The sequence below is a fragment of the Lissotriton vulgaris genome, chromosome 4_1, assembly GCF_964263255.1.
Source record: "Lissotriton vulgaris chromosome 4_1, aLisVul1.2, whole genome shotgun sequence".
In the NCBI taxonomy this organism is placed as follows: domain Eukaryota; kingdom Metazoa; phylum Chordata; class Amphibia; order Caudata; family Salamandridae; genus Lissotriton; species Lissotriton vulgaris.
Genome location: NC_141691.1, coordinates 568,994,439 through 569,018,622, shown reverse-complemented (window position 1 = coordinate 569,018,622; position 24,184 = coordinate 568,994,439). Strand labels below are relative to the sequence as shown.

At 48.7% G+C, this 24,184-nt stretch overlaps 1 protein-coding gene across 13 annotated transcripts in view; it reads left to right on the top strand.

Annotated features, from left to right (window-relative positions):
* The window catches only part of LRRFIP2 (LRR binding FLII interacting protein 2), a 415,348-nt gene that overhangs the window by 279,837 nt on the left and 111,327 nt on the right, over positions 1 to 24,184 (top strand). For all 13 annotated transcript variants that reach the window (XM_086964773.1, XM_086964762.1, XM_086964761.1 and 10 more), the window contains one exon: positions 1,702 to 1,872. In XM_086964773.1, the coding sequence (XP_086820899.1) occupies positions 1,702 to 1,872 (171 nt within the window). The remainder of the gene's footprint in view (positions 1 to 1,701; positions 1,873 to 24,184) is intronic.

Below are 24,184 nucleotides of genomic sequence, written 5' to 3'. Positions count from 1 at the left end.
TAAAATACCCCGTGTTCCGAGTCATTTTGGTTAAATGACACCAGCGGCGGGCCTGCTGGGAGGGATCCCAGTACTCACCCCCAAATCCTAGTCGTCCGCATTCTCCTTTCCGTGGTCCGTCCACGCGCAAGATTCCGAAACCCGAAACTTTATTGAAACTTCCCACCAAACAAGCCTGGCTAACGCCAAATCCTCCCGTTGTCGTTTTTCCCTCTCGAACACAGATAAGCTCCAGACGGCAACCAAAGGTGCGTGCGCACCACAGAGGAGCCGATGCGGGAATCGAAACCAGTGGTGCATGCGCACCACAGAGGAGCGGGGGCGAGAGAGCCTGCCGTCTGTGCCGCGCTGATGCGCGTAACAGACACCAACGGAAATGGGCGGAGCAAAGGCGGAACATGCGCCCGCCTTTGCCCAATTGCGTGCTGGCTTTTTTTTTTTTTAAAAAGCACGCAAAAGCCAATTGCTGCCGACAAAAAAAAAAAAGCACATGCAAGAGCGTGTGGTCAGCTTTCTGAAGCCCGTACAGGAAGTCTCTTGCTGCGCAAGCAGTGCTGCGCGCTGCAGCGCTAGGCGCGAGACCTAAAAGTGATGGCGGTGTCTCGTAGTGGTTCACAAAATGCGGCAAGATAGCTGACCTACCCATCCTGCCACAGACTGTTTTTGAAGGGATAGGAGGGGCTAGAAAGAGCCATACTCACTCAGTTACTGACTGGCAGCAGCCAAGGAGAATGTACAAAATACAGAGGCCATTTCTGATTAGTCTAGGGCAGGCAGTCACCCTTGAGAAACAACCTGCTATATCCACAGTTCTGTTTGCCTGCCATGAGATCCGATTGGACTGAGACTAATTACGATTTATTAATGTTGTTTAACAAGTAATTTTGTGTTCTGCTGTCTCTTGATTTGATAAATATGAATTTGTAGAGCAAGTCGTCTTGAATGGCTTTTAATTTTTTTTTGTCGCCTTTGTGTATTTGACATATTTCTATCTGGTGCACTCCTTTAATGATAATTTCCATAGTAATTTGTTAGTGCTAGAACTGTTAGTTTTTTTTCATCCATTGATGTTTACATTGCGTCACATTTATGATAAGATGTATTTTTTTATTCTACTGAAGCATGCCCTAACCTGAAAGGCAACACAGTTACACTGTTTATTTGTAGATAATGAACATGATGAACTTTGTTGTAACGTTCTAAGCGTTATTTGTGCCGGGGACAGTTATTCCTGTTAACATTGTCCAGGGATAAGTGGACATATAGGCATCTCCTATCGTAATCTCACATGTTTGGCAGGACTATCATAATATTTTCTTGGTAACTTAGATTGGTGTGTTTTCTTGCTTGAAATTGAAATTCCAATACCCAGAAAGAACAAAATTACTTCTCACAGTGCCATCAGAGCAAAGTGAAAATACATTTTCATTTTTTACATTACTTGAAAAATGCATGAAAACTTGTTTTATTCATTAACTTTGATTTATACTAAGTCGCTTTTTGCAAATATGTTCATGCTACTAATCCATGGCACCTGTTTTATAACCTCTTCGGCACTCACTGCGTTAAAGTAAATTTACTTTAATAACATTGATTTTCATGTAAATGTATAAAGTTGTTCTGTAAACACCTTTCATAAATATTTGAAAACCTGTGACCTAATTAATTCCTTATTCCTGTTCTACAAAACCGTCTGTGCAGGAATCTTTAACTGAAGTCGAAGACAAATATAAGAAAGCCATGGTTTCCAATGCCCAGCTAGATAATGAGAAAAGCTATTTGAATTATCAAGTAGATACGTTAAAGGATGTTATTGAAGAGATGGAAGAACAAATGGCGGAGTACTACAGAGAGAACGAAGAGAAGTCAAGGGTAACTTTACTTTTGAAATATGTTACTAAATTTTTGACACCAATAATGTGTTTTTTGTTCTGTGATTATATTTGTGAAATGCAATTTTTTCTTGTCTATCTATTTTAACAGTGGGCAAAATGTAGTTATAATCTCTATTCATCCTGTCTGAAGCAAGCAGTTTGTAATTTGTTATTTTCAGCACCATTTCCCACACCCTCTACCAGGCTTGCATTGGTTTCTTTATTATTCCTGAATGGAGTGTAACTGTAATGTGCAAGGGTGATAGCTTCACTTGATTCATGCTCATCTATATACTGGGCTGTTGTTTCCTGTGCTCTTCTTAAATGTAATATGACCCCTGGCTTCTCCAGGCACATATTAAACCAGTGACATAAAAACCGAACTAAGAAATGTAAAAAAGAAGGAAGGCTACACAAGACATGAGTGGAAAGATGAGCCCAGTTTTATGTGGAGGTCCAAAGCTAACTCAGCATAATGTAGTCATTTAAGTTACAGCCCAGTGGTAAAGCATGCTGAATCACGCACACTTATTGAATCTTTTCAGTATTTCTGGAATCGGCAGATTTTTACAGTCAAGAAAAATAAGCATTGAAAATGCAATAGGTCTCGCCTTTAAGTTAAAGCCATTTGATTTGCTAATGGTATTGTATAGCAAAGCAAATGGCTTTACCTTAATAAAAGGCGAAACCTATTGCATTTTTAATGCTGGTCTTTTTAAAGTTTGTAGTATAGGCCCGGGTGTGGAAGACAGGCTAATCTTCAGACCTTCTTGCAGAGGCAAAATAACCGACATGAAATGAAGTGGCCATTCTGCAGCGTGTCCACCACTCTGGGGTGAACCTCTCAGGCTGCCGGTTGACAGCAGATGGTTTTGGCCTCTTCTGCCGAGTCTTTCTGTGGCCGAAGTGGGCACGTTGAGCGCCGTGGACAGGTGCGAGTGGCGAGGCGTTTAATCTGTCATCGTGTTTGAAGTTGTCACCTCGCCCACCTGAGCTTAGAGACAGGTTTTTTGGCGGGCTGTGTACACGGTGTCGCAGCATTAGTTATTGCCCATGCTAAATATAAATGTTTGCTCATCTGATGAAATTACCTGTCGAAGCTGAATGCTGAGCAGACACATCGATTTACTGGCGATGGCAACGAGAAGCCGCCGATAACAAAGGCCTGCTTATCCCTCAGCCTCTTGTTTAATTTGAGGAGTCTCGTCAGTGCTCCGTGACTCAGCCTCCTCTCGCGGATGCCGAGAAAAGCAGCGCTCCCTCCACAACAATAACATCCTTTGTACGCCTGTGTCAGACCGGGAGATAGGAGGAAGCTCTGGCCTCTGCCAGGCCTGCCGATATTTTCTAACTCCAGCAATGTTTCAGATATTTGAAGCGGGTTTCCGGATGGATTAGTCATCACGAAGCTGCGAAGTTTGAGCGTTCCCTGGTACGCGCCTCGGGCTACTGCTGACCCTACTTCCCCCCCCTTGTTAGCTCACTAATGAGCAGAGTTTTGGCAGGCGGCGTGTGGGAGGAGAAGCCAAGGTCTCACATGCTGGTGACTGACGTATGTAAGTAGGCTTTCTTCTGAGCATGTTTGTTGTTGTAATTACATTTATGTAGCGTTTCCTACCCCTAACGAACCGCTGAGTGTTAGGAAAGACAATTCTAAGTGTCAGGAATTTAATGCATTTCTTAATGAGTTTTTGTTGACAGGATCAGAGCACTGAGCTTCACTCTACTGTAATTCTAACAAGGGAGGTCGGCCGGGCTGGAGCGCAGTGCACGCTCATCGCGGCGTGCTTTCACTTTGAACTGCGTTTAAAGTGAAAGCATGCCGCGTTTAAAGTGAAAGCACACGTTTATCAAGATGACGGCTGGCTGTCCACTGTCCTCACATGCACGCGCATGCTGTTAGGTTTGGACAAATGGCAAGAGCAGCCATCTTTGTCCTTCCCTACATGTGCATACGCGTGCATGTAAGGCTTTAAGAGAATCAATTGCAAAAGGTCCTCTCCCTGGCGAGAGCAGCGCATGTGCTGCTTTCGCCAGGCGAGACCTAACGATGACCGCAAGCACACCTGCCTTATTTAACAAAGCCAATAACATTTTAATTGTGAAGATATAAAACCTATTTAGTGTGCTTTCTGTTTTGCGTGAACACTTTACCTTAGATACATAATCCTTTGATGCTCCATGTTTGGTTTAGTGTATACCTCTATTACTTTAGATGGATTGCTGACCAATAGCATGTTACTCACAAGTTTGGGTAAGTTTAGAATATATTTTGTTTTACACAACATTATCACGGGTGTATTGGCCTAAAGAGACAGATTGAACAACAGCTACCTTACCAGACAACAAATGTTTTGCTAAGAAGCATAAGTGTGAAATTGTTTTATTAGATTTCTATGAAAATACCAGCAGTGTACTTTATAGAAAAAAGAAGCACCTATTCCATGGGTCCATGGATATTGTAATGTACAGTTTGGAAATACTACTGACCACAATTAACAGGTCTGCAACCGAGGTTCATTAATTACAACCGAAAAAGGTCAGCAACAGAGGTTCATTCATTATTAAAGAGGTACAAGTGTGAATTAATATTTCCAGGCGTCAGACTGGATCCGGAAAGTTTATCTTAGCAGTACACCTGCGTGTCAGTAGGTGGCGTCGCGTGGCTCCCCGTCAGTCGCTGGCATCGTATGCGCCGAGATGACGTCAAGGAGACTACTTAGGCGCCACCCATGTGTGCTGATGTCTGTTCTTTTTTTTTTTTTTTTTTTTTTTTCGCGCTGAAACCGCAGATCCGGATTGAGCACATACCTCAGTAATTTTTTGACTAATCTTTTGGGACTTTTGTCTCCTTCTCTTGTCTCCTGGTGCACATAGGGATGCCCGGATTTAAGTCTTGTGGGTCGAGCCGCCGAAACATTTCAGTGGCGGACCCCCACTATGTGTACTTCTACTGCCTGGAGACAGTTCATGACTTGCAGGATCGTTGAGACTGTTGAGCCATGGCCCCAAAGGCCTTGCGGGAGCGGCGCAGAAAGTTGCTGGATGTTCGGCATTCCTCTCACCGCCGCTCCGGGTCCAAGGGCTGTTCACGAGCCCGCTAGCACTGGGTGCCGTTTATCCCACCCCTGCCCCGGTTCCCGGACCATTTTGTTCCGGCCTGGAATCTGAATTGGGATACGGCTCCGGCTCTGCCCCGGCCGATGCCTTTTTCGGTGCAGTTCCCGACCCCGCTTGTCCCGGCTCCCTCTACACCGGAGCCGGACGAGGACTGGGACGTGTGACTCCCGAGCAAGATTGGGTGGACAAACTTGAAGATGCGGGCAAACTTGATGTGTCTTCTGACCCAGGGTTTGCCTCTCCTTCACCTACTATGGAGGAGGGTGCTTCCTACACCGTGTTGCTGTCGGGCTGCGGAGGCTCTCAATCTCTACCTCCCTACGGTGGCCTTAAAACCAACCTCTTTACGGAGGTGCTCCAGACGGAGTCTGCGTCGTCTGAGCCGCTGCTCCCATTCAATGAGGCCCTCCACAAAGTCCTCTTGGGCACTTGGTTGCGACCGGCCACGGGGGCGCCAGTGGATAAAAACGTCACTAGGCGTCATTGCCTGGCGCCTGGTGATCCTGCCCTCTTGACAACTCACCCCACGCCTGAGAGCCTGGTCATTCAGGCCTCGGCTCCACCGGATAAGGACTCTAAAAGGCTAGAACAATTCTGCAAGAGGTTGTTCTCTTCAGCCAGCTTGGGGCTGTGGTCGGTAAACACCGCCTGGTTATTGGGCCGTTACTCCTACGCAGTGTAGGATTCTGTAGCTCAGGTTTTGCCTCAGTGTTCTGAGGACATCCAGGCTGTCCTTTCCCAAGCGATTGCAGAGGGTAAGGATGCAGCAAAGTTTGCCATCAGGTGTGGTTTGGATACCGCTGATTCGTTTGACAGGGCAATTTACACGACCGTGGCGTTGCAGCGCCACGCCTGGTTGCGTTCCCCTGGGTTCTCGCCCGATGTCCAGGGCTTGCTCATGGACATGCCCTTTGATGGCTCCCGCCTCTTTGGCGAGAAGGCCGACAATGCCCTGGAGCGCTTTAAAGACTCTCGGGCCACGTTTAAGTCTTTGGGTCTTCACGCAAAGAACCCTGTCACACCTGGTTTTGTTACTTTCGTGGCCAGGACAGGGGCACCCAAGCGTGCTCCTCCAACAAGCGTGTACAGAACCAGCCTCAGCAGGGCCATGGGTTACGCAGGGGCGGGGTCTGGTAACTAGCGCACGGGTCAGTCTACCTCCACCCCGCTGCTTCCGCCTCTAAGCCTTCCTAATCAGAGCTTCAGGGAGCACTCCACGCCAGTGGGTGGCAGGGTCCGCCACCACCTCAACCACTGGCGCGAAATTACATCGGACAAGAGGGTGCTGCAGATAATCTGCCAAGGTTACTAACTCCCCTTTCTGTCCTTCCCTCCGGCCATGTCACCTCGGTACCACCGCATGTCGGGGGATCATTTGACTCTTCTCCATCAGGGAGTCACAGCCCTCCTGGCCAAGGGGGCCATTGAGTGCGTTCCTGGTCAGGAAGTAGGGAGTGGTTCTTATTCCCACTACTTTGTGGTCCCCAAGAAGGACAAGGGGGGCCTGTGCCCCATCTTGGACCTCCGGGATGTCAATTGCTTCCTTCGAAAGGAGAAGTTCAAGATGCTGACTCTGGCTCAGGTCCTGGCTACCCTGGAGACTGGATGGTAGCTTTGGACTTGCAGGACACTTATTTTCACATCCCCGTCCTGCCAGCCCACCTGCGCTACCTGCGGTTCACGGTAGGCCAGGAGCATTTTCAGTTTGCCATGTTCCCCTTCGACTTTACCAGTGCCCCTCAGGTGTTCACGAAGGATGATGGCGGCGGTCGCAGTCCATCTGCGCAGGTCAGGGGTGTCAGTCTACCCTTACCTTGACGACTGGCTGTTGAAGTCGGGTTCGCCCCAGGCAGTCGTCACCCACCTACAGACTACGGCCGACCTCTTGCATTTGCTGGGGTTCTCCATCAATGTGCCGAAGTCGCACCCGAGTGCCTCTCAGAAGCTTCCCTTCATAGGAACGGTTCTGGATTTGACGCTGTTTCTGGTTTATCCTCCCGAGCAGCGGGTCCGGGATATTCAGCCTGTGATTTCACTCTTTCAGCCTCTATCCCGGGATTCTGTCAGGCTGACCCTCCGGCTTCTGGGCCTGATGGCCTCCTGCATCCTGCTGGTGACACATGCCAGATAGCATATGCGGGCTCTGCAGTGGGACCTGAAGTTCCAGTGGGCACGGCATCAGGGCAACCTGCCAGATCACGTCCAGATCTCGAGGGCGCTGCACGACAGTTGCAGTGGTGGCTCACGAATCACGATTGGGTCAGTGGCATATCCCTCACCCTTCCCCAACCGAAGCATACAGTGGTGACGGATGCGTCTTTCCTGGGATGGGGAGGCCACATGGGAGAGGCAGAGATTAGAGGCCTCTGGTCTCCGGCGGAGTCCCGGCTCCATATCAACCTTTTGGAGCTGCGGGCGATCCGGCTTGCACTAAAGGCATTTGTTCCCTCTGTCCGGGGAAGTGTAGTGCAGGTGTCCACGGACAACACCACCGCCATGTGGTATTGCAACAAACAGAGCGGGGTGGGGTCTTGGACCCTATGTTAGGAGGCTCTGCGCCTCTGGACATGGCTGGAACATCAAGGCATTACTTTGGTGGTTCAACACCTGGCAGGTTCTCTGAACGCCAGGGCGGACGAACTCAGCCGTCGGTGCATGGTGGATCACGAATGGCTTCTGAATTCGGACGTGGTGCAAGGTCTCTTTATGCAGTGAGGAGAGACTTGGTTAGATCCATTTGCCACAAAGAGAACACGCAATGTCATCAGTTCTGTGCGTTGGAATTTCCAAGGTGGCACTCGCTCGGAGACGCTTTTCGTTGCGAGTGGAGCTGCGGTCTATTGTACGGCTTTCCGCCTATACCACTTCTGCCCAGAGTGCTGAAGAAGATCAGGTGCGACCGGGCCCAAGTGATTCTTGTGGCTCCAGACTGGGCTTGACGAGTATGGTATCCGAGCTACTCAGTATGAGTATCAATCCCCCCATCCGTCTTCCTGTTCGGGAGGATCTTCTGTCGCAGCAGAAGGAGATGGTCCTCCACCCGAACATGTCCAGCCTCCACCTCCATGCATGGAGATTGAGCGGCGACAGTTGACACCTTTCGATCTTCCTCCCGAAGTCTGTGATGTCATTCTGGCAGCCAGGCGGCCCTCCACCAAAACGGTATACGTCTGCAGGTGAACAGATTTGTGGCATGGTGCACAGCGAAGGCTGTGGATCCCCTTTCTGCCCCTCTTTCTGAGGTACTTTTGTTCCTTCTCTCTTTGGCCCAGCAGGGCTCTGCTCTGGGCACTATCTAAGGTTATCATCTCTGCCTTTCTATAGCTTCCAGATCAGCCTTCTCTTTTTAAGTCACTGGTTGTTAACCGTTTTCTTAAAGGCATTACACATACGTTTCCACTCGTACCCTTCATAATGCCTCAGTGGGACTTGAATCTTGTCTTGACTTTTCTGATGTGCTCTCCCTTTGAGCCCCTTCATAACTGTCCCTTATGCCTTCTCACTCTAAAGACTTCTTTTCTGGTTGCTATCACCTCTGCCAGAAGAGTGAGTGAGCTCCAGGCCCTTTCTTCCAAACCTCCTCTCCTTTCTGTTCATCCGTACAAGGTGGTTTTAAGGGCCCGTCCTTATTTTCTGCCAAAGGTTGTCACGCCCTTCCACATCGGGCAGGCCATCACTTTGCCCACCTTCTTTCCGCCTCTGCATCCTTCAAGGGAAGAAAAGAGGCTCCACCGTCTGGACCTGAACCGTGCACTCACATTCTATCTGCAGCGTACACAGCAGTTCCGGGTGGATGATCAGCTTTTTGTTGGCTACGTGGACGCCAAAAAAGGTCTGGCTGTGCACAAACGAACCATCTCCCGGTGGGTCGTTCTGTGCGTCAAAGCATTTTACTCCTTGGCTAAGGAGCCTCCTGTGGGGCTGTATGCACATTCGACCAGGGCAACTACAGCCACTACTGCCTTGGGACGCGGCGTCCCCTTGCAGGACATTTGTCTGGCAGCTGCGTGGGCCTCGCTGCACACGTTTACCAAGCACTACTGCCTTGACAGTCGGGTCCGGAGAGACGTCTTCTTTGGCCGTTCTGTGCTCTGTGACTTTCTGGTGTAATCTTGTTCGCATACCCACCACCGGGGTTTGTATTGCTGGGGTATCTATTCTAAGGTAAGGAATCTATCACCAACGTGTTTCTTTCTGATGCACAAGTTACTATTTGTCTAACGATGTATCTGTAAGAGACATTACAGGGCTCGACAAATCCACTTGCCCGCTTGCATTTGCGAAGGGAGAATTTATGAGGACTAGCTATTTCTAGGTCCTACTCTCCCTTTCTGGCGAGTTTGAATACAAACTAACTTTTGTCCTGTCTTTGAAAACGGAGCAAAAGCGACAGGATTTAAAGGCATTTTTATTGCTCACAAAGGGAATGAGCAATAAAGATGCCTTTAAATCGTGTTACCTTGTCACTTTTGCTCCGTTTTCAGAGACGGAGGTTAAGTGGGTTGCAGGTAGGTTTGTGGAGGGGATTTTCCAAGGTACTAAACCGGCAGGACTAGTACCATTTTTCGAGCCCTGCATTAGTTAGCAATAGATTCCTTACCACCCCACCCATTCTCCCCGTTCTGCGAACCGATTACTAGGGTCATCATCCTCTTTTAGGGCCATTGTTTTATGCACCAATGGTCTTATCTTGCATGGCTTTGCGTTTCGGCGCAGAAGGTCGCGTACAGAACTGACGTCAGCGCGCATGGGTGGCGCCTAAGTAGTCTCCGTGACGTCATCTTGGCGCATACAGCGCCAACGATGAACGTGGAGCCGCACGACGCCACCTACTGACGCGCAGAGGTACTGCTAAGCAAAACTTTCTGGATCCAGTCTGACTCGTGGGGGTATTCTAAGGTTAGGCATCTACACTAATGTCTCTTACATATATATCGTTACACAAGTAGTAACTTGTGCTTTAATACAATCTTTCTGTAATTCATTGGAAGCATTGCCCATGCCCCTTTTTCATGATGCCTGCTGAGTCGGACTTTTTAAAGGCATTTGTTACCAGCATGAACATCAACAGCATCCTCACCATTGTCCATACTAATAGGCGTATTCTTTGATCAAATGCACATCTGTTGATGTTTAAGACAGGCCTAGAGATCGTGGTCAATTAACCAACTGTCAGCTGAATGAGCAAATAACAGTAGAAGCCCACAAAAAGTAAAACAAAAGTTTGTATTACATGCTGCAAAAAGATGGGGCTACGAAGAGATTACAGTGGATTTGCACAAATGACAAATTCAGTACCAATGAATTGTCCCAGAATGCTTACAATTCTCCTTGAAGGGAACAGACAAAATGATAAGGAACCCGCACGAAAGATGGTCCCTTAGGGCCTTCCAAGAGTGAGTGGTGGGGAGGATACCAGAGGAGAGGATAGTGCAGAGAGCTCAAAGAACAGTTGACAAGGGCTACTTTTGTTTCTATAGGTCTCATCTGCCACTCCCTTTAATTTCCACCCCTTTTCATCTGGCACATTATCATAATTTAAGGACTTCCCTCTCAGTTCAGGAAACAACTTTTCTATTGAAATCAGTCCTAACTAAAACAGTGTAATTATATAGATGATCTCTCCAAGTGTGAATTTCTGAAACCAGTTTACTCTGGATTTGACTATGAAGACATTTGCTGTGACCATTCTTTGAGCAATGAACAAGACTGCCATGAGCTGTTTTTTGTGCTCTATTAAATCACTGATGAATCATCCTCAATTAGAAGAATACCATTCTTTTTCATAATCTCTGACCAAGAATATTTGTAGCTCCGCAGACTTCATACACTATTGAAAGTTAAGTACCAATATACCATTAATAAATGTATATACACCTATCAGAGCCAGCCTAGTATTCTTCCTTCCAGTTAAAACAGATCTACAAGTGACTCATTGAAGGTGAAGGCCATACAGTTTTAACACAAAGCATGCCATGGCTGAGCCGGTTTAGAAAAGCTCTGTCCGCAGGGGATCTAATTGTAAAGTGACTAACATGCAGAGTGCTACTTCCCATATATAGCTAATTCAAGAGGTACAGGCCTTCTGCACACACACATTTAAGAGCTCATTTTAATCACATTTTATTTTGATTTTGAAAGGAAAGTTTTACATAGGAAAATGTGCATACATTCATTGTTTCAAAATTGTTTAAGCGGGTAGGTGTCCTCTACCCATTTTTGAAGCTTAGTGGTATGGCTCCCAACTGCCAGATAGCCCTCTTCTCTGGTTGATTAAGACACACGATCTTTAAGTATGAGGGCCTGATTCATAACGTGCATGTGGTAGTATTTAAAGTAATACTCTAGTAGTACTACTTCTCAGTACAAAATGATGTTAGCAAACCTATGGGTTAATAAAATATCTTCTCTATGGGGAGATCTCCTCACCGGTGGCAGAGATGTCGCACCCATAGGTAAACATTTTGATAGTAGATGTTGGGAAACCAGGGGTATTGGTGAGAAAGGGGGAATAATTACTCAAAAATTAGATTAAGAGAAATGTATTTAGGGGTTTGGGTGGTACAGAATACAATCACAAAATAGTAAGATGGTCCACAAAATACGCTTATAAAGATTCTACAACCCTAATGATGTCAAAACGGACTTGCAGGGGGCGTGGCAAATCATAATGGCCGCAAAGACGTGACAGAGCACAGCGAGAAAGCGACTAGCGATGTCCAGCCCTGACTAGATGGCCAAAGGAGAGCGGGGACTGAACATACGAGCTACTGAGATCCTCCCTGGACAGTCGATGCGGGGGAACGGTGGCCGGAACAACCTTTTTTCTTGATGTATTTGATTTGCGGCCGCCTAATCAAAATGGCGAGCGGACTCAGCCATCAATGAAAGCTGGTGCCTCCCGTGTATCAGAAGGAGCACACGCATCGGGGCAGATTTCTGGGACACCAAACGCCTGGCGGACAGATCGGGGACCCCACGCTCACTGCAGAAATCGGCACAGTAGACTAGACTGACCATACAAGCGGCCAAATTGGCAGCCATACTCGGCAGCAGCACCTAACGGCCATAGGAGATTTCCTGGAGGCGTGGACCGCGTGGAATCCCAGGAGGGGGCCACGACTTGAGCACCTGCCCCTGAATGAGTGCTCCTACCGCTGTGACTCCCAAGACGGCATGAAAAGGTGAGGGTGCCCCACCGGGGCAGAAGAACTGCTGGGGCCACAGGCAATGAGCACATTGGGCAGGGAGCAGCCAGTAAAAGGGGTAGACTGCCTAGGTAGTCTTCATTGTGCTGGGCAGCATGCAGAGGAAGGTTAGACCCCGAAAGAGATGCCTGGCCCCTTGCCTGACCCTAAGATGTGCATACGAAGCACAGCTCGAAGAGCGACTGGAGAGCCCAAACTCCACGTGGGAGGAGAGATGCCATACCTCAATGGGCTCCCCAGATAATTCAGAGTGGGGCAAGATGGCGGTCGCAGCAGTGGCCGAGTGAGGTGCTTGGAACCGATGCTCCGCTTGCCCCCTCAGTAAAGCCCCTACCTCCTCTGATTTCCCCCGTATGTGTTACGGAACGTTCCCGTGGCAATAGCAAATTATAGCTGGGGAAGCATGGGCATTTACCGTGAAATCCGAAGTACGAAGGCTTCCTGTGCTGGCGTTCTGCGACGGTTGCTGGTCGGCTCACTGAAGAGCCTGAGACGGATGGCAGCTGTTGCGGGTTGTTTCTGTGGCGGCTCCGCCTATCGGTTTATCGGGACGCGGCTGGTCCACGCGGAGGGAGTCCGGTTCAACACGCCGAGCAACGTTTGGAATCTGTTGCGGGTTGTTTGTGGAGTGTCTGAGGAGATACTAGGAGCCCGTGAGCCCGTAAGCTGTCTCGCTGCTGCCGTGACTGTATCTGCAGCTTGTATTCTCGCATGCAGAATCGGAACACTCAACAATGACAAGAGGCAGAGGAGCTGCAAGAAATCTGGGAGGAAATACTGGCCCTACACCCGTGAGTACTCCTGCTGATGGGGCTGTAATAACTGTGGCAGCGGAGCAGGAGGCTGTTGGGGGTGGTGAAGGAGGTACCTCTGGGAATTCTGGGAACATCCCCCCGGACAATTCTATAATTGGGGACAAGAGCCGCAAAGTAGCGCAATTACCTGATATGTCGAGCTTAAAAGGGCAGCACGAGAACCAGGCTCAGAAGGGTGGTCAAAATCTCCCTCCTCAAGATGTTATAATGAAACAGCGAGTAGTACCAGCAATATTAAATAAAAAAGGGGCTAAAGCCAAGTCCAGTGTTAATGTGGAGCCCCAGAATGCTCAAAATACGCAAAACACTCAAACGTTGACGGTCGATCAGCATATGCTACTGAGTGTGAGCCCCTCTGTCGAACACCCAAGGCAAACGATTTCAGAGGATCAAGTAGGCGGGGTACCGGTAGAACCGAGAGAGAATCCGCTAGACGAACAACTACTGGATAACGATGGTGGTATAATGGAAGAACCAGGCAATACAGATGCTACAAATGCTACTAATTGCCCAGCAATCGATATAGGTAGTGAGTCTGAGTATGCTGGCTCAGACGGCAAGTTCTACTCCATGACAGACTTGACAATGGCAAGAGCCTTTTCTTTTGATCGTAAATTATTAGTGGAACAGCAATTCATTGAACATATGAAACAATTGATAATATTCTTCTTCAATATTAATCGAGGGAGCAGTAGGGTGGGAGGAGTGTGGGACTGTTTTAAAGCCGCTTTCCGTGGAGAGGTACTTAGTTTTAGTCTATATAATCAAAAAATATTAAAAAATATATATCCGGACTTGATCACAGCTGAGGAACTTCTTATGCAAAGTATACAGGCTGGGACAGACCCATCGGATCAGGGCACAGCAGTAGCACGGCTAAAAGCAAGCTTAAACTTGACTTGGGCTGAAGAGGCAGCAAAAAAGTTTTTTATTAAGAAACAAATTCATTATGAGTATGGTGAGGAAAGTGGCAGATGCCTCGCCCAAAAAAATGAGATCAAGGGAGACTGCTCAACATGTAGATGAAGTACTAGATATGAATGGCGTCTCTGTTAAGGATGACCAAGGTATTCTGGAGGTATTTAGACAGTTTTATGAGATTTTATATCAAAATGATGCATATGATGAGGCAGCGGCTGCTACTCTGATTACTCAATACTGTACCCGAGATCTTTCGTTGGATGAGATGGAATTAATGGAGGCTCCTATTTCATTAGAAGAACTTGAAAAGGCAGTACATGGGCTAGCGTTAGGGAAGGCGGCAGGGCCGGATAAGTTGCTGTTGGAAATATATAAAACCTTCTTTTCTGTTCTGAAGACTGATCTTCTGTTAACAATGTTAGAGGCACCGAAGGGCACACCCCCCAAAACATGGAATGAGGCGTCTATAGTAGTGTTTCATAAAAAGGGTAAGCCGGCGAATATTCCTGGGTCATATAGGCCTATCTCGCTTTTAAATGCAGATGGGAAAATGTATTCAAAGATTTTAGCCAACAGACTGTCTGTAGTTATATCAGGATTAGTATCACTAACACAGCATGGGTTTATCCCTCAACGTGGCACAACAAACCACGTTAATCGTGTGATTTCCTTTCTTGACTATGTGAAAGTCAATCGGGAAACATTTTGTTTAATTCTGCTTGATGCCGAGAAGGCTTTCAACCGCGTTACATGGCGTTTTTTATGGGATGTGATGAGTCGAGGCTTTGGGCCACAGTTCATAAAATCACTGCAGATATTGTATGACCGACCAGTCGCACGTATTAATACTATGGGACTCGAGTCGGCTGAAGTAGAAATTAACAGCGGTACTAGACAAGGTTGCCCTTGCTCTCCTCTGTTATTTTCTTTATACATTGAACCTTTTTTAACACCTTGGCTGCTAGGCGTTTTCCCCCTCCTGTGCTGGACATTGATATAGTACACTATTGATGACGAGCTCAGCTCGTCATCAGCACAGCTCAACTGTGCATCATGACGAGCTGAGCTCGTCATGAGCATCGAAAGGGTTAAAGAGGCTAGAATCTAGTGCGTATATACCTCCCTTACTTATACAGTCCTATCAATTTAAAGTATTAGCATATGCTGATGACGTGGCTGTGGTCACGCCGAATCCAGCGGTAGCAATGCCAGCAATCGAACAATTGGCCACAACGTTTGGTAGGACATCTGGCTATAAGTTGAATTCTGCCAAGACTCAGTTACTAAGTATAAATATTCCGAATTTTACTGATCCAAGGCTTTGTCAAGAAATTGTATACTTGGGGGTTAAATTACGAACATGCACAACCACTCTGGTTAAAGTAAACTGGGATCAGCTATTGGTCGGTGCAAAGAAACAACTAGACCGTGCCGAATGTTTACATCTCTCCCTAGTGGGGCGATGTAACCTATTAAAAATGTTGATACTTCCTCAAATTCTATATTTTTTCCGCTGTATACCCTTGGAGGTTCCTAAAGCCAGCTTGGCACAATTACAAGCAACCTGTATGAGTTTTATGTGGTCAGGGCGAAAAGCACGACTGGCCATGCATTTTATGATACTCCCAAAAGAGCTAGGAGGATTTTCGGTACCAGACTTTCTATTATATTACTATGCATGTAGGCTACAGGGGATGGGCATTTTGCTGACCGGAGCAGCACCGGAGCAGTTGGCAGAGCGTCCCTCGATATATCAAATGCTACTGGGTGTAAAAGCAAAAAACTCCTTATTTCTCTATCTCGAATGGAGTTATTACAAGAGAATACGGTTTAAGACTTTAGAAGCGGCGTATAAGGTTTGGCGAGTAGTTAGAGATATGTTTTGGTTTTGAAAAAATTTCATATTGCGCACCGTTGGTATCGCCAATATTTCTACCAGTTGACCTATGGGATAGAGTAATGTATAATTGGAGGGGGAAAGGAATAAGAGTGGTGGGAGATGTGTATTCTGATGGTTTTTTTTAAATCTTTTGAACAGTTACGGATACAATATCAGCTCCCCAGAGAGAATTTCTCTAAATAGCTACAGATTAGGGAATTTTTAGAGAATAGTGGTATCTCCTTCCAACTAAACCCCCTGATCGAGGCTAATACAAAAAGTGCAAAGATTGGTATTTTATATAACTTGATGTTAAATACAAAAGCTAATGATATTGAACAGCAGAATCTTAAATGGGGGATTAAATTAGACCGACAAGATATTCAAATTGAAATCTCTTTGGGTATGGCGAAAGACTTATTTCTATCTGAAAGCTCTTTGCCCAACACTTTAAATCACTCTTTAATCTATATAATACACCTGATAAGGTGTCTAAATGGTCTGGGGATGCGATAGGGAAATGCTTTCGGTGTGGTCACATTTCGGCAAATGATGTACATATCTTTTTTACGTGCCCATCATTGGCTCCCCTCCTATTGCAGATAGAAAAATGTCTATCCGAGATTGTAGGTAACCAAATCCAATTATCTGCTACACAGATTTTTTTGGGGGTAGAAATGGGATCAAAGGATACCGGAATTGCGAAGCAGCATGCTAAACTAATATTTGTAGCCACCGCCGTTTATAGACTGTGCATTGCTTCGTATTGGCTACAACAGGAACCACCCTCATTTGTGGAATGGCAGGCTAGATTCTTTGGAACTCATAATATGGAATATAGTTTGTATGCGCTCAAGGGCACACGTAAAAAGAAACTTTGAGAACAAATATGGGGCTTAGTCACACAGTATCTGGACTCATAAAATAGGCTTATATCTTCCTATTAGTGCCTGCTAGTAGAATGTTTGAATTCTTATTATTCATTAGACTAATATGTTTAGTTTTATCCATTGCTTCTTTTTTTTTTCCTCTTCTCTTTATTTCTTCTTGGATTGCTCATAACATTGTTTGAAAATTCCGTTTGGTATAAAATGCTTTGTTTTTATGTGTGCAATATGCTAATATGTTATAACCTATTAAGTAATAATCTGTATTGTATCAGAACGACTCTTACTAACCGATTCATGTATTCACCAAAAAGAAATAAAATAAAAAATAATGGGCTCCCCAGATACCCACGTTCCACCTAAAGGTGGGGGGGGGTGCCATGGGACTGGAACTAGCACATACTTCTCTTGACTGAGCTGCTCCCCACCCACCCCAGATCCAGTGGCCTTAGAGCAAAGGGCCACGAAGTGTGATGCAGAGCTGCCCCTATGGCACCCAAAAAGGTTCAGCCCAACAAGGTCCCAGTAACTTCGGGGCGTCCAATGCAGGGGAGGGGCAGGAAGGAGAGAGCAAAATGGCGCTCCACGTGAGGACCTTATTGCGACCTTGAGGGACTTTAAAAGAGAACTTAGAGAACACCTAAAGGCAGATATTGGAGCCTCCTTTAAAGGCAGATATTGGAACCTCATTTGAGTCCTTCAAATCCAAAATGGGCAGTACAATTATTGTGCTCCAGGCGGACGTAGGCTTGGTGGGGGCGCACACCCTTGACCTTAACACTAAATGCCAAGACTTGGAAGGCGGAATCCAACCATTGGTGGAGGGGGCGGAAACCCTCACTGCTCAATTGAACTCTGCACTCCTAAAATGTGAGGATTTGGAGAACCGCTCCCGAAGAGAGAACATACTGGTACGGGGCCTGGAGGAAGGGAAAGAAGGAGCAGACGTGGAAGCTTACAGGGTGGGCCTATTTACCAGCATCTTAGGCGAGTGACATGGAAGCCCAACTGGACCGCGTCCACAGGGTGGGCCTTGGCATTACAGGGGAGAAATCAGTGCCCAAGAGACATTCTAGCCAAATTTGCATCCTTCAAGGTTAAGGAACTGGTGCGCAGGAAAGCCTGAGACCACGACTTGGAGGAATTCCAATGTGGGACTTGCGCTCTCTTCGAGGAAGTCTTCCAGGCCACGCTGATGAGACGCCAACAATTCCGACTGATCACATCAGCCCTGAGGGAGCGTCACATTAGATTTAGATAGACCAACCCCTTCAGCCTGGCTTTCTCCTTCAACACTAGGCAACAGCACTTCAATGAGGTGGAGGGGGCGGCTCTACTTGGTCTGGAGAGTCCCTCGTAACAAACTGAGACAATGCCGAAAAAGGTCCCACCGACGGCCCTACAGGATGGGGAGCTAGGGGAACCTGGCAGACACCTAGGAAAGCCAACAAGAAAACTTCGTAATGAGTCTCCATGCTCCTTTCAGCTTTTATTCACACTACAGTAGCATCTGCCTGCCCGAGCAAACTGAGTACAACATAGAACCTTCCCCTGGATGTTTGGATCCCCCCTAGTAAGGGGACAGAAGCGATGACAACACTATTGGTTTTATTCTCTTCATCCTGTGGTCGGACAATGGTGTTCATTGGCTGACAAATGCCGCTCGCTGGCCAGATATGAGAATTGTCTAATCCAGCGACAAGGGTCTTCCAGAGATATCTCATGGGGCTCTGGGTGCGTGAGTGGTCTTGCCCCAGCAGCCTTCTGAGGATATGGTCCCAAGGAACCTTGCAGACACTTGACCAGTTTGTTTGTTGTTTATGTGGTTATGTTGATGCATGTTGTTCCCAGGGACCACAACCTAAACATGATGGAGAATAACAAGGTGGGGAGGACGAGGGGTATCACATTATGATCGAACCTGGGACGAGGGCGTAGATAGGCGTTGAAATAATGTCATGGAATGTTAGGGGCCTAACTCCCCTAACAAGAGACAACTCTTCTGGAAGTTTCTGGGGGATCAGGGTCCTCAGGTGGTGGCTGTGCAGGAGACTCATCTTAAAAGGGGAAAGGAAGAACATCTGAAGCATAGACACTATCACTTGATAATTCAGGCGGCCAACCCCAAAGAACAAAATGGAGTTGCACTGTTGTTCCATTCCTCAGCCCACTTTTACCTTGAAGCCTCGAAAAGCGACAAAGGAGGGGAGATTCATTATGGTATGAGGTTTGCTCTCAGTTAGGGCCTGCACGAAAGCTGCAGTGTATGCGCCTAATATAGGACAGAGAGAGTTTCTATTGGCCTTTACTGGTCTCTAGCCAGTTTTGCATCGGGGAAATTATCCTCATGGGTCATTTTAATCTCATCTGGGGCCCAGAGATGGACACTACACATCCACAGAGAGCCGGAGGGGGGTTTTTCAGGAAGGCTCCATTTAACAAATTTTGACTTCTCGACGTCTGGAGGACCCTTAACCCCACCAAGTGTGACTACTCTTTCTTCTCACAAAACCCATAGGTCGTACTCGAGAATAGACCACATTTTTAATATTCAATCTCCTTCATGCTTTTACGACCTCCCTCTTCCTCCCCATAGCTATCTCAGACCATGCTCCCGTAACCTGTGTTTGAACTGGACGGCCCCACTTTCTAAACTGACCAGATGGTATTTTCCCAGAGATGCTGTGCAGGGATAGACTACACAGAGATTTATTTTATTTTATTTTTATTTTTATTTCTTATATAGCGCTGGAATCAATCCCGTAAGGGTATCTCCGCGCTTTGCCGGTCAGAACATTAACAGAGTCAGTGGAGGATGGTTAGAGAGTCTGAAATGCTTCCTGAAAGAGAAGAGTTTTTAATGCTTTTCTAAAGGACAGATGGTTGGTGGTCATTCTTAAGTCTGTAGGAAGTTTATTCCATAAAGCAGGGCCAACTGAGGAGAATGCTCGGTCTCCCTGTCTGGATTTTTTTGTTGCAGGGGGTTTCAACAAAGCTTGATTGCTTGAACGGAGTGATCGGGAGGGTTTATACAGCTCCATAGATTGAGACAGGTATTTAGGACTATCCCCGTATAAGCACTTGTGGACCGTACAGCATATCTTGAAGCTGATACGCTGTCGTATAGGGAGCCAATGCAGCTCCTCCAACAATGGCTTAGAGGGAGTCCTAGCCGGTGCACTCATGACCAATCTGGCTGCAGTTTTCTGAACTACCTGCAAACGGCCTACTGCATCTGCATTTGCTAATGTCAGCAGGCCGTTGCAGTAGTCCAGGCGGCTAGTAATCCGAGCCTGTACGAGTGTCTTCCTGTAGGTATCCGGAAGATATGGGAATACTCGTCTTAGAAGGCCAATAGTGTGGAAGCACTGTCCTGCAATGTAGTTAGCATGTTCCTTAAGGGTCAATTTTTGGTCAATTTTTACCCCTAAGTTTTTAACATGTGGCTTTGATGTAGGAATTGGACCCAAATCCAGCGGCCACCAATCTGGGGACCACAGAAGACTTGCTTTGCCGAAGAGCATAACCTCAGTTTTTGCAACGTTACATTGGAGGCAGTTTGCAGCCATCCAATGTGACACTGCTCTCATACCCTCAGCAAAGTTTTCCATGACTCTAGGGCCAAGGGAGCTGAAAGGGTAGAGAAGCTGGGTGTCATCAGCGTAGGAGACCGGTGTGAACCCATACTTCCGTACAATCTCAGCAAGGGGGGCCACGTATACATTAAACAATGTAGGGCTGAGACATGAGCCCTGTGGCACCCTCTTCGTAAGTTCCCTCGAGATGGAGCGATAGGGACCTAGGCTGATAGACTGCGACCTCCCGGAAAGAAAACTCTCCAGCCAAGATAGTGCTAAGCCACCAATCCCCATTCCCTGCAAACGGCTGAGAAGGATGTTATGAGACACGGTATCCGCAGACAGGTCCAACAGCACTAGAATCATGGATCCTCCTCTATCCTGTGACATTTTGATCTTATCAGTCACCGAGAGGAGGGCCGATTCAGTGCTGTGGTTGGGCCTGAACCCAGATTGAGATTGGTCCGGGCCCCCTGTCGCCTCGATAAAGCTGGAGATGATGGTATTAACGTGTTTCTCAGCCAGTAAAGCTATTAGGGACGTCACTATTAACCTTCATGCAGACACGTCCGCAGCAAACAATTGGGTTGCCTTTAAGGCGCATATATGGGTTATTGCATCTTCTTAGCCACCTCCCTAAGGAAACTCCAGACGAAGAAAAGATTGGAGTTGGAACACGAATTACTCAAAGCAGAAGATAGCCTTAAGGCCGCACCCTCAACTCCAGCCCTTAGAAGGGTCAATCAATCAATCAGAGTACTTTTAAAGCGTGCTACTTACCCGTGAGGGTCTCAAGGCACTGAGGGGAGGGGGTGCCGCTACTGCTCGAAGAGCCAGGTCTTGAGGAGTCTTCTGAAGGCGAGTAGGTCTTGGGTCTGCCGTAGGTGGGTTGGGAGGGTGTTCCAGTGCTTGGCAGTGAGGTAGAAGGAGGATCTGCCGCCGGAGGTTGTTCGTTGGATCTGGGGGACAGTGGCGAGGGTGAGGCTGGCGGAGCTGAGCTGGCGGCTGGGGGTGTGGAAGCTGAGTCTGCTGTTCAGGTAGGCTGGTCCGGCGTTGTGAAGGGCTTTGTGTGCGTGAGTGAGGAGCTTGAAGGTGATCCTCTTGTCGACGGGGAGCCAGTGTAGGTCTCTCAGGTGGGGGGGTGATGTGTCTGCGGCGGGGGCCGTTGACGATCAGTCGGGCGGAGGCGTTTTGGATGCGTTGTAGTCATCGTAGGTGTTTGGCTGGGATTCCTGGGTAGAGTGCGTTGCCGTAGTCCAGTCTGCTGCTGACAAGGGCCTGTGTCACCGTTCTTCCTGTTTCGGTCGGGATCCACTTTTAGATCCTTCTGAGCATGCGGAGGGTGTTGTAGCAGAAGGAGGAGATGGCATTGACCTGTTTAGACATGAAGAGGGAGGAGTCCAGAATGAATCCTAGGTTGAGTGCATGGTCGGTGGGTGTTGGTGCTGTTCCCAGTGTGGTAGGCCACCAGGAGTTGTCCCAGGCTAAGGGTGTGGGTCCGAGGATGAGGACCTCCGTCTTGTCCGAGTTCAGTTTCAGACGGCTGCTCCTCATCTAGTCGGCGACGGCCTTCATTCCCTCGTGGAGGTTGGTTTTGGCGGTGTGTGGGTCCTTGGTGAAGGAGAGGATGAGCTGGGTGGCATCGGCGTAGGAGAAGATGTTGGGGTCGTGATGGCGGGCCACTTGTGCGAGGGGGGGCATGTAGACGTTGAAAGGCGTCGGTCTGAGGGATGAGCCCTGGAGGACGCCGCAGATGATGTCGGTGGCTCCGGTTCGAAAGGGCGGGAGGCGGACACTCTGGGTTCTGCCGGAGATGAAGGATATGGTCCAGTCAAGGCCCTTTTCTTGGATTCCGGCTTCTAGAAGGCGTGTCTTTAGAGTGTGATGGCGGACTGTGTCGAAGGCGGCTGACTGGTCCAGGAGGATGAGGGCTGATGTTCGCCGTGGTCTAGTTGGTGCCTGATGTGGCGACGATCAGGGCGGTCTCGTTGCTGTGGTTTAGTCTGAACCCGGACTGGGATGGGTCCAAGATGATGTTGTCTTCCAGGTGGCGGGCCAGTTGCATGTTGACTATTTTCTCGATGACCTTCGCCGGGAGCAGGGAGATGGGCCGGAAGTTCTTGAGGTCCTTGGGAGCCGCCTTGGGCTTCTTGAGGAGGGCGTTGATTTCTCCGTGCTTCCAGCTTTCCTGGAATGTCGCTGTTTTGAAGGAGATGTTGATGACCTTCCGTAGTTGGGGTGCGATGGCTGTGTCTGCTTTGTTGAATACGTGATGTGGGCACGGGTCTGACGGAGATCCTGAGTGGATGGAATTCATGACCTGGCGTGTCTCGTCGTCGTTGACGTTGGACCAGGAGGTCAGGCGGTTGGTGCTGGTGGTGTTCACAGGGTAGGTGGAGTCTGACGTAGTCGGGCGGGTGTGGTGTTGAAGCTGTCATGGATGTCCGCGATCTGGCGGTGGAAGAAGATGGCTAGTGAATCGCACAGTTCTTGTGAGGGCGGGATGTCGTTGGCGTTGGCGCTGGGGTTGGAGAGTTCCTTTACGATGCGGAAGAGCTCTTTGCTGTTGTGTGCGTTGTTATCCAGGCGGTCTTTGAAGGAGGATCTCTTGGCTAATCTGATGAGGTGGTGATGTCTGCGGGTGGCGTTCTTGTGGGCTGCATGGTTGTCCGGTGTGCGTTCGTGGAGCCATCTCTTCTCCAGTTTCCGGCATGCACGTTTGGAGGTCTGGAGCTCGTCGGTGAACCAGGTGGCTCTCTTGCTGGCGTGGCTGTTGGAGGGTTTCTTGGGTGGGGGGAGGGTGTTGGCACAGTCGTTGATCCACTGTCTGAGGTTGCGGGCTGCGGTGCCTGGGTTGGTGGGGTCGGTGGGTTGGTTCTGGGCGAGGGCGGTGATCAGCTGGTCTTTGGTGACTTTGCTCCAGCAGCGGCGAGGTAGCTGTTAGGTGCAGTGGTGCATGGTTGGTTTCTTGAAGATTAAATGGATGCAGCGGTGGTCGGTCCAGTGGAGTTCGGTGGTGTGGTTGAAGGAGACGTGGGTGACTGTGGAGAAGACTGGGTCCAGCGTGTGGCCGGCGGCGTGGGTGGGTGTGGTGACGAGCTGTCTGAGGCTGAGGTTGTCGATCAGGGTGGCGGAGTTGGTGTCATTGTTCTCGAGGTGGAAGTTCAGGTCCCCAAGGAGGATGTAGTCCGTGGAGGCGAGTGAGTGGGTGCTGGCGAGGTCGGCGATGGAGTTGCTGAACTGAGCTCGGTGTCCGGGGGTCAGCAGATGAGTGTTCCTCTGAGGGTGGTGTTGGGATCGGTGTGGATCCAGAAGTGCAGGTGTTCGGCAGTGTTGAGGGTGTCGTCTGCGTGGGTTGCGACCTTGAGGGTAGACTTGTGGACGTTAGCTATACCTCCTCCGATTCCATTGGCGCAATCCCTGCGGGCGATCTTGTAGCCGTCCGGGATGGCTATGGCGATGTCGGGCACCGAGGAGTCGTTCCACCAGGTCTCGGTCAGGAAGGCCACGTCTGGGGCGGAGGTGTCTAGCAGAACCCAGAGCTTGACGGCATGTTTGCGTGCGGAACGGGTGTTGAGGAGTATGCAGCGGAGGTGGTTGGGTCCAGTCCTTGGAGGTTTGGTGGTTCTGTCGCAGGTGAAGCTGCAGGTGCGGCAGGAGAAGGGTCCATGGGTCCGTTTCGGGGCGGCCTGGAAGCAGGTGTGGTTTCTGCCGGCGTTGAGTGCGTGGAGGGTGCTGGTGTCGTAGCGGAGTCTGGTGTTGTGGCATTCGCGGGGTCCAGGGGTTCTGCCGCTGGGCGCGGTCCAGGCGTGGACGGTGCAGACGGGCTTGCCTTAGGCTCGCCAGAGGCCCGGCCGCGCAGCGTCCGGAATATATGGGGAGGTGGGAGGGAGGAGCAGCTG